This window comes from Dermacentor silvarum, chromosome 3, assembly GCF_013339745.2.
Source record: "Dermacentor silvarum isolate Dsil-2018 chromosome 3, BIME_Dsil_1.4, whole genome shotgun sequence".
Lineage (NCBI taxonomy): Eukaryota > Metazoa > Arthropoda > Arachnida > Ixodida > Ixodidae > Dermacentor > Dermacentor silvarum.
In genome coordinates, this window is record NC_051156.1 from 112,679,523 (window position 1) to 112,690,258 (window position 10,736).

Sequence of the window (10,736 nt, forward strand, 5' to 3'; positions counted from 1 at the left end):
ATATTTAAAAGTGAATAGTACTTTACGCGCTTACTTGCAGAAGCCATGAACACACAGACTGCTAGTGTCAGAAGAGTGCCGCAAACCATGACTTGCTCCGTACTGCCAGAGATGAGAACGGTTGCCATCTGAAAGCTGCCAGTGGATAGACTGGCTGGACAAATAGACTATTTGGCTGCCATCTGGAAGAAAGAATGCATTTGCCGCCTCAAAGTCACAAAAGTCGTTATGATAAAGCTCTCCGGCAAATTGTTATCTCTGCCCGTTTTTCGCCTGCATTACGCTATCACCAAGTTGTAGTCTTTCGTGTTGGGGCACGGAAACGAAATACATGGCGTCTTCATGCTTTCTGTAAGATGTCACTCATGTCCCAGAGCAAATGCCGTCCTGATCTTGCGCAGACGCGAAAATACTGTCACTGCAATGGGCGCAAAATTGTTTCTACGCTTTACGAGATTGCATGTAAGCGAATAGATATGAAATACACAATTATGCTTGCACATATCGAAACCTTACGGGCAAGCTGCATTACATGGCGTCAGAAGGCTACGGTGGTGCTCTTTCTTTTATAGCCTTCTACGGAGCGAAACAAGGGCTGCCCGTTGCGCTCTCATCCACCTAGAAAGTGTTAGGACTCCTCAACACAGCTTGCGATTCCACTACTACTGTTGTGTTGCGTGGTTCATGCGAAGGAGCAGACAAGTTTCCAGGGGCGAAGCGACGTTTATTGCCACATGTTCATCGGTGCGTGGCTGGTCGAGATAAGCCCACGCGCAGGTTGCGGCGCACGCCTTTTATTCGTTTTGCGCGCCTGCGCATTAAGGACGGTGGCGATAGGCCGGACACCACATCCCTCCCCTTTTATATTGGCTAATTTACCAAGCTAAACTCCAGCTTGATATCTGTCCGGTGGTCGACGGTCTCTAGTCGGGTAGCGTCTTGCACCCGCCGTCTGGATCTCTTGCGAAGCGGCAGGACCACTGGTGGTAGGAGCGGAGGATGTAACTGGGTCGACGCTTGGTGGAAACGCCAGGAACTCGTACCCCTCTTGGTCAGATGCCTCGCGGTCCGGATCCGTGGTCCGCACGAGCAGCTGGTCCTTGTGACGACGCCAGGTGAAACTGCCTCTGGGTGTGGTAGCACGAACGTTAAAAGACACAGGGCCGGACTGCTCCACAACAACACCAGGGACCCAGTTTGGTCTGCCTCGATAATTGCGAGCCATCACTTGGTCACCGACTGCTATGTGACGATCACGACGTGGGCGAGCCACGGATTGCTTGAACTGATTATATGCAACCCTTCCTCCCACCGCTGGCTTGACAACATCGAGTTGATTTCGCAGCCGTCGTCCTAGTAACAAGTTTGCTGGTGACTCATTTGTTGTCGAATGGGGCGAGTTGCGATAGTTAAGCAAAAACTTGTGAAGCCTCAGTTGTAATGTGTCCGCTCCGCTAGATTTACGAAGAGCGTTTTTAAGTGTCTGAATAAAACGCTCTGCAAGCCCATTTGAGCTGGGATGATACGGTGCTGTAAGCACGTGACGACAGCCCAATTCTTTTACAAAAAGCTTGAACTCTTCGGAAGTAAACTGCGGGCCGTTATCAGTGACAATGGTTTCTGGGAAACCAAACCGTGCAAACAGCTCTCTCAATCTGTCAACTGTAGCCTCCGACGTAGTCGAGTGCATAACAAACACTTCCGGCCACTTGGAGTGCGCGTCCACGACTACAAGAAACATTGCGTGCAGAAAGGGGCCAGCAAAATCTATATGTACGCGCTGCCATGGTGCTGTCGGCCAAGACCAAGGATGCAGGGGCGCTTTGCATGGCTCGCAACGTTGTTCTTGACAACTTACGCAGGCCTTGACACGATGCTCGAGGTCCGCCTCGATGGACGGCCACCACACGTAGCTGCGCGCCAGTTGCTTGCTGCGCACGATGCCTGGGTGCCCTTCGTGGAGTTCGTCCAGCAGCAAGTTGCGCAACTTTGCCGGCACGATCACTCGCATCCCGAACATGATGCAGCCTTGGTGAACTGTGAGCTCGTTGCGTCTGTCAAAAAAAGGCTTCAAATCGTTTTCAGTCACAGACGCCGGCCACCCCACATTTATGCAATCTATCACTTTACAAAGCAAGGGGTCCCGAGCTGTTGTTCGAGCAATGTCCTGGCTTGAAACTGGCATTGATTGCAACCGCAATGAATAAAAGTTTCCTCTCTTTCTTGTGTTTCGTCTTTCACAATTGATAGCGGCAGGCGCGAGCAGAAATCGGCTTCAGCATTCTCGCTTGATTTTCTGAAGATAAGCGAATACCGGTAAGCGGACAATGTGACAGCCCATCGCTGCAAACGCGCTGCTGCGATAGTCGGAATGCCGGTTGTTGGGCCCAAGATGGTTTGAAGCGGTTTATGGTCGGTGACTAATGTGAACGAACGACCGTAAACGTAGAAATGAAACTTCTTAACACCAAAAATTATTGCAAGGGCCTCTTTCTCGAGCTGGCTGTATTTCTTTTCGGCATCGGTCAAGGTACGCGATGCGAAAGCGATTGGCTTCGTGCTGCCATCATCTAAAACATGAGAAAGAACCGCGCCTAAACCATAGTGCGATGCGTCGCATGATAGCTGCAATGGTTTGCACGGGTCGTAGTGCGCCAAAGTTGGTGGAGATGCTAGCAAGTTCTTTATCTTGGTGAACGCTTCCTGGCAACACTCATCCCAGCACCACGTGGCGTTTTTACGTAGCAACCTGAAAAATGGTTGCGCCACCGTTGCTAGGTTAGGAAGGAACTTGCCGTAGAAATTGACGACTCCCAGGAACGACTGCAGCTGCTGCCTGTCTTTAGGGGCTGGAGCCTTGAGGAGTGCGTCAACCTTCTCCGTCGTTGCCGATATGCCTTGTGCGCTGATTCTGTGTCCGAGGTAGCAAAGGTCCTGTTGGAAAAACGAACACTTCTCTTTCTTGACACGAACGCCTCTTTCAAGAAGTCGTTTTAACACAGCCTCCAGATTGATGAAATGCTCTTCATCATTTTTACCAGTCACCAGAATGTCGTCTAGGTAGCAGCAAACCCCTTGTAAACCCTTCAGCATGGTGTCAATTATTCTTTGGAAAATCCCGGGAGCGGACGAAATTCCAAACGCGAGTCGATTAACAGCAAACAATCCTTTCTGCGTATTCAACGTGAGGTATTGTTTTGACGACTCAGACATGACCACTTGCTGATAGGCCCGGTTGAGATCAATCTTCGAGAAGTGCTTACCTCCCGACAAGGCTGTGAACAGGTCGTCTACCTTCGGTAATGGGTAGCGGTCGACATCAAGGCACGGGTTAACGGTCGTCTTGTAGTCGCCGCAAATCCGTATGCTACCATCTTGCTTGATTACGGGTACCGCAGGCGTAGCGTATTCTGACGTCGTAACCGGCGATATAATTCCCAGCTGTTCCATTTTAGCCAATTCAGCGTCAAAAGCTTTTTGCAACGCGAACGGAACGTTCCTGGCTTTAGGAATCTCGGCTTCATATCAGGTTTAAGAAAAAGTTCGGCGCGCTCTTCCGTTATCGTGCCTAACTCGTCTTTGAAAAGGAGTTGGTACTTCGCCAGCAATGCGTCTAGCCTCTTTTTTACGCTGATATGAGTAGGAGTGTCTGACCTTGTAATGTTGTTCAGGTTCCAGATTTTCGCCCACTCCAGCCGGACGGCGTGCAGCCACTCCCGGCCCAGTAGAGGTGGTCCCTTGTGGTCTACGACGTAGAGTGGGAGAATTGCAGAATGGTCGCCGTGCTGCACGTTGACCGAAGAGACTCCCTGGGGTCGTACCAGTGCTCCTGTGTAGGTACGAAGTTTAACTGTCGTAGGCTCCAGTACAGCCGAAGGAAAGAGCTGACGGAACTGCGTCTTTGACATGACGGAAACAGCCGCTCCCGTGTCTAGCTCCATGTTCACCAAGACGCCGTCGATGGTCATCTGCACGGTGACAGGGTCGCTCTGAGCTGCCGACACGCCGTTTAGACTGAGGGTCGAAGCTTTCCGCGCCACAACCGTCAGCATCTTCACATTCTTTTTCGTCTGCTTTTTCTTAGAAAAAGTCTTACCACTGCTTCGGCAGGCTCTCTGGATATGCCCTTTCTTGTTGCAACTGAAACAGGTTGCGTCCAAGTGAGGGCATGCTTCACTCGTGTGTTTTGGCGAGCCACAGCGAAAACAGCTTTTGCATGTTTTCTGCGTCTCTGCTTGCACCTTGTGCACATCGCCGACTGCGGCGTCGGTGCCGCGTGCCTCAGCAGCACTCTTCTTAGCCGCTTCCATTGCCAGAGCTCGCTCCACCGCTTTCTGGAACGTAAGCTTGCTATCTTCCGTGAAAAGCACTCGCTGAATGTCTTCTCGTAGCAGGCCGCACACGAAGCGGTCCCGAAGGGACTCGTCAAGGGCGCTTCCAAACTCGCACGTTTGCGACAGTTTACGAAGCTCGGCAACATAACTAGATAAGGACTCGCCTTCTCGTTGACACCTCCGGTGAAACTTGGCCCGTTCTCCAATGACGGACGGCTTCGGGGACAGGTGGTCGCTCAAAACTTTCTTGAGGTCTTCGAAACTCTTCGTAGAAGGCAGTTCTGGAGCTGTTAATGACTTCAACAACCCGTAGGTCTTCGGACCGATAATGCTCAAAAAGGCGTGTACCTTGTCGCCGTCGGGTACTCGGTTTACAATCAGGAACGACGTAAGCCGCTCTTCGTACGAAGCCCAATCGCTGGCGGACTCGTCAAAGGGTTCCAGCTGGCCCAGTCGCCCAGCGAAGTGCGTCACTGCTGCCTCGGCCCCAGTCATGACGACAGTCACAGGCTCCGTGAACTGCAAAAAGACAGTCTTCTTCACCGAGTGAATTTCGGAAACACTTGCCTTCCAAACTGAAGAACGACGTCTTCAAATCCCATCCTCGTCGCCAGTTGTTGTGTTGCGTGGTTCATGCGAAGGAGCAGACAAGTTTCCAGGGGCGAAGCGACGTTTATTGCCACATGTTCATCGGTGCGTGGCTGGTTGAGATAAGCCCACGCGCAGGTTGCGGCGCACGCCTTTTATTCGTTTTGCGCGCCTGCGCATTAAGGACGGTGGCGATAGGCCGGACACCACAACTACGTCGTGTGAATCTGTGAAGATGACAGCAGCTGTGTAAAATTTACGACTTGCTCCACCAGCAAGAAAGGTGTCACCTTATGAACGCCATGCAGCGCTGCAATTCGTTCTGGGCCAGCGACATAGACTTTATTAGGGAGATCACTGGCAATGTAAATTTGGCTTTTTTTAAGACTGGAATATGAAAGACAAGACGAGTTTTTTCCTGAAGAACGGTAGCTATAAGTAAATCTGGCTCACCACGCAATGACCTATTCGTGCGACGGTGACACCTGTTCCTTAGCTTTTGGACTTTACCGCTTCATGATACCTGATTAGTGTTTGGACCAATGATGTGAGTTTTTGACTAACGTGCCACTTCATTCGCTATAAGTTTCTGCTCTACGTTCGTATTGGCCCTACGTCGACGCTCAGATTTTGCCTTCTCCCTCTCCCACTCCACAACTTTCTTAACCACGATCTACTGCATTGCGCAACAGTGATTGAAATTTGGTAAGTTATAAACAGTGCAAGCTAAGCTGCGGCAAGCTTTGTCTTGCCCCCGTATACTGCAGTATCTTCCGGGCCTGCGCAGTTCATGCTATGTTTTGGAACCTCGCACCAAATGCAAACAAGCTCTTGACAGCGTCAGCTGAGTTGCGGAAAGCTTTCTTTTGTCACCATACTACAGCAACTTGAGAGCCTGCGTAGGACATGCTCTATTTCGCAACCCCGTACGAAATGTAAACAAGTTCTAGATAGTGCAGGTTAAGCTGCGGCAAGCTTTGTCTTGCCAACGTAATACAGAATCTTCCGCCCCTGCGTAGGGCATGCTATGTTTTGGCTCACTACACAATGACCTATTTGTGCGATGGTGACACCTCTTCTTTGGCTCTTGGACTTTAACGCTTCATGAAACCTGATTAGTGCTTGGGCTAAAACGAATTTCCACCGGAACCAGGCAAGCATGGCTGACTAACGTTTCTACACAGGGCTCTGGAGTGCAAAGAAAGCAGGTGGGTACCCACTGACCTTTGAGGCCACGAGCACTGCCGACGTTTTGACCGAGTAGCCATTCCACGAGGATAGTCTAAATTTAGTAGCTTTCTGTATTTTCTGCTCTTTTGCCCCAGAAGCAGATTATGTTTTCAAACCTCGCACCAAATGCAAAGCGCGCAAGTTGTGCGAACGTTTTATGCCACAGCACGTACACCTGTCAGCTTCCTAGTACTGCAGTAGAATGAGACTAATTTTCCGGTTGAGTGGTTGTCAGATTGCGTCTGAAAGCACCCGCCGAAACACTGTGCCCGTACCACGGCTGCTGCCTTCACCTGCGCGAGTACGGACAAAGGCAGGAGCGTGGTGTTTACAGTACTATCTGTCAAGACCCCAGTAGTCGGGACACCACTACGTAACACCGCGGGCTGCCAGGAGGAAAACGCCTGCTGGAGAAAGGATAAGTTTCTTACAAAGACGGCATTCACACTGAATCTTTCACCTCCTTCCATATGGGAGTATGCGAAGAAACTGCTGAGAACCGAACTCAGGAAAGTATGTCGACTTGGGCTAACACAAGTTTCCACCGGAATCAAGCAAGCATGGCTGAATAACGTTTTTATACAGGGCTCTGGAACGCAAAGAAAGCAAGTGGGTACCCACTGGTCTTTGAAGCCACGAGCACTGCCGACGTTTTGATCGAGTGGCCATTCCACGAGGATAGTCTAAATTTAGTAGCTTTCTGTATTTTCTGCTCTTTTGCACCAGAAGCAAGCATATTACCACTCCAATAAAAAAACGTAAATCCTTGAAGTAGAAAAGGGGAGTTATCTATAATGAAATACACAGTCCAATATGCCAAAAAGTTGTCGCAGTGTCACCTAAAAGGCGAAGCATCAATTGCGATAGCCAATTTGTAGAGAGCTATACAGATTAATGATATTAGCTTTATCAGCTGTATAAACTTGGACATGCAGCAGTACCGGCAACACGCAGAACTGCTGTCGACGCCGTCGGCGTTTTGCCCGCGTTGGCTCAAAATGCGTGTGGCGTTGGTGATTGTTGCCGGAGCCTCTTATATAAATAGGCACTTGGTGCCGCAGTTAAACGTCGCCTCCCTTCCCTCCCCCCCTCCCCCACGGCCTCTCGCGCGTCGGAAGAAGGTGCGTTTGCTCTACATATATGGTGATTGTAAAGGAGGAAAGAGATGCCTACTTCTGCAGCCCTTAAGGGAGCACGGCACAGAACGCGCGTTTGTTCTCCGCCGTGCGTTCACTCCCCGTGAAAGCGCGCGCCCCTCGCGCCCTTTCACTCGCACATACAGCGTTCGGCGCGAGGCGACGATTTCATCTCCATTGACGTCATACGGAACCTCACGGCGACGGCGACGCCGACGCCGACAGCAGAAATCTGCTTTTGAGTGTGCATATAATTGCTATCGCAATAAAAGAAAATTGAGGCAGAACGCATCTCACGCTGCCCCATCTTGTGGCAATGTGGAGCGGTTCACGTATGGCTGGTGCCTGCAAGCACTCAAAATTGGTCCCTTGCTTGCCACACACTCCATGGCATATACTCAGAGACCGAAGCTGGCGAGAGTGTCATTATACACCGGCACATACCCAGTGCTTTAACAGCGCAGCTCGCTCAAGCGTTGGCGTGAAATGCCATCATCGAAAAGGGGTTCATACACAGTGCATTTGTGGCACAGCCTGCTTATGTGGAAGGTAGCTGCCCTTGAGGAACCCCTGTGATGTGTGTTCGATTCCGATCAACGTCGGACAAATTGAAGTGATATTTTGGGTCTTTTTGGAGCGGCGCATTCGTAGTTGCACACATGTAGTTACCCTAGTGGGCGTCAAATACGTTATTTAAAGAGCGGCACTACTCGCATATTTCCAGTGAACCAGGATGGCATCAGTGAGTTACATTGAAGACCAGCACAGACTGAGTGACCCATACAAAGTGCTCCAAATCGACTTCACAGGGTTTCTTCGAACCGCAGTACCCGATGTCGGCGTGAAAGAGGTGTGTTGAAAAGTGGCACATAGGTTCATATTTCCACATACTCAGAGACCAAAGTTTCTCAGACACTTGGTTTCGAACCTTATTCGCTCAGCAATCCAGCCCGATACGCTACGCATTCTGCCATGGATTCCGGGAGGGACACTGGTAGGCGGCAAAACGGTGAGGTACAAATAATCATAGACACCAAACATAGATGCAAACATAGCCCCCGGAAAGTGAGCATATTACATAAGAATGCTAAAGCATAAAAATAATTCTCTATAGGGTGACGATAGCCAGAACAGATGTGTAGACCCTATGTGAATAATAATTGTGGAGGACAGTTGACTTAGTGTTTAAGGTGTTACCATTATTCCGGTACCTCCCGGCGCTATGTACGCATGCATGCATCTATATATGTATGTATGTATGTATGTATGTATGTATGTATGTATGTATGTATGTATGTATGTGTGTGTGTGTATTTATGTGTGTATGTATGTATGTATGTATGTATGTATGTATGTATGTATGTATGTATGTATGTATGTATGTTATTGCGTCCCGAATCGACCGGGAGCATTCTTTGATTGTTTCCCATCGAGGCAGGCCCTTTCATCATAGTTGCCCAGACGGCGACAGTGCCCGACACCGACGAGACGGGCAAACAAGTGCCCCAACTGGACAGTGCGCATTCTGTGGGTGCTTCCCCCGATGCCACCCCCTTCATCAGCGGCCGCCAACCTGGCTACGCGGCCCAACACCGGCAGTGACGCGATGACAAAGAAGCTCACTTAGAAACGACCGATCACAACCGCCACCCTTCGTTAGAAGCGGGGATTAGCACAAAGGCCATTCTCTCGACCCTGGCAACATGACCGTCGGAGGGCAAGGAACTAAGCCACCGACTTTCGTGGAAGGAATGTGTTGCCAAATTTCCCTGTTTCCGGGTTGCCTCGTCCTTGCTTCGAAAGTGCAACATTAGAGGCGGAATTCAGCGAACAATACGACTCGTCTGATTGGCCCCATCAAGGTCATCTGATTCCCTAGTCGGGTTAACTAGGGAAGACTGATGTTTTATAAGGAGACACCTTGAGTGCAGTGGTGTGTCCTGGCGTGTTCTGATATGTGCTCAGACATGTAGTGAGCTGAGACTTTCAAAGTGCTCTCCCATGGAGTGGGCTTCCATATTTGGAGCCACTGTAAATATGTAGAATAAACTCTTTTTTTCTCTCGCTCTTACTCCCGGACGTACTCATCCCTTCGGCTGAAGGATCACTGGCCTAAACGCTACCCGAGTCCCAACAATGTATGTATGTATGTATGTATGTATGTATGTATGTATGTATGTATGTATGTATGTATGTATGTATGTATGTATGCATGTATGTATGTATGTATGTATGTATGTATGTACGTTTGTATGTATGTATGTATGTATGTATGTGCATTACGTGTACGTTTTTTCTCATTAGCCAACAAACTTCGCTAACAATATGTCCAGCTTCAGCACTTGCTGAAATGTTCTTTTACAAATTATCCTAGCCTTGTTAAAAGTTATTTGTGAAATTGCGTTGTCCTCAGGAAAGTGCGGAGGACACTGAACGATATGTTTTTTTGTTTATTTGTACCGCCGATGGAGTACCACATTTCTTGAAAGTTTGGTACATACTTAGCGATACATCATGAAAGACAAATTGTAATTTCACACCTGCACTGGTTTCCCGTATACCTTTGTGATACCATTAGCTGTAGGACAGTTTTCTATTTCTTGAGCCTCCCTCAACATTGCGGCTTCCGCAGAAGTAATTTCTCTAAGTCAAGCACCCACTAAACTGGTAATGAAAGACAGCCGTATTACTTTAAAAGTCTGTTGCATCTTACGTTGAAAGTTTTTTTGTTAGTTGGCTTCTTATGAAATAGTTTCCATAAATTGAATTGAATTCTGACGTTTTCTGTGCCAAAACCACAATTTAAACATGAGACACTCCAAATTGAATACCCGCAGCGGTTTCTGAGTGGCTTTGGCATAACGCTGCTAAGCACAAAGCTGCCGGACCAAATCCCGGCTGCAGGCGTTTTCGCATTTTGACCTCATCGAAATGCACCATTATGATGGAGGCAAAATGCGGAAACGACCGTGTACCATGCATTGAGTGCGCGTTAAAGAGCCACAAGTTGTCAAAATTCAACCTGAGTCCCCCAATTCCGCATGCTTCATAGTGAGATCGGGGTTATTGGAATGTCAAACCTCAGAATTCATTATTTTTTTCCAAGATTAAGTTAACATCTACTTCGAATTTCACTGGTTTGGTTTATTCGTTGTATAGCTCATAGCTCACACACTAAATACCAAGACAGCGGACGTGTTTTCTCTCTGAGACTTGCAACGAAGACATGTTTCCTAAGGTGCAAGTGCGAACGCATCAACACAGCATATATATATGAATCATGGTTGTGCACCATTTGGACTGCGTCCATTCTTTTCAGTGTTTCGGTGGCAACAATATCTATGTCGTAAAGAATCGAATGCGTTCACTACTTTCTTAGACAAACCAGAATAACTGATGCCGACTTGCCTGAAAAATTTACGTGATTCTCAATGTGCGAAGGTTTCAC

General features: G+C 48.8%; 2 protein-coding genes across 2 annotated transcripts; both read right to left on the reverse strand.

Moving 5' to 3' along the window:
* Window positions 1-883: 883 nt before the first annotated feature.
* Window positions 884-2,185, reverse strand: LOC119444678 (uncharacterized protein K02A2.6-like). The gene has a single exon (XM_049663535.1). It carries the CDS (start codon window positions 2,183-2,185, stop codon window positions 884-886), a length of 1,302 nt encoding a protein of 433 aa, XP_049519492.1.
* A 577-nt stretch (window positions 2,186-2,762) lies between these two features.
* Window positions 2,763-5,127, reverse strand: LOC125943947 (uncharacterized). Its single transcript, XM_049663534.1, has 2 exons — window positions 3,655-5,127; window positions 2,763-2,934 (listed from the first exon to the last, which is right to left on the reverse strand). The coding sequence occupies exons 1-2, from the start codon at window positions 4,827-4,829 to the stop codon at window positions 2,775-2,777; spliced, it is 1,335 nt and encodes a 444-aa protein (XP_049519491.1). The 5' UTR covers window positions 4,830-5,127; the 3' UTR covers window positions 2,763-2,774.
* Between the last annotated feature and the right edge of the window lie 5,609 nt (window positions 5,128-10,736).

Excerpts from the sequence above, each read along its gene's own strand:
- LOC119444678 (XM_049663535.1), bottom strand. The coding sequence starts at position 2,185 with ATGCCAGTTTCAAGCCAGGACATTGCTCGAACAACAGCTCGGGACCCC.
- LOC125943947 (XM_049663534.1), bottom strand. The coding sequence starts at position 4,829 with ATGACTGGGGCCGAGGCAGCAGTGACGCACTTCGCTGGGCGACTGGGC. Across the intron at positions 2,935-3,654 it reads AACCTGAACAACATTACAAG|GACCTTTGCTACCTCGGACA; the intron begins GTCAGACACTCC and ends TTTTTCCAACAG.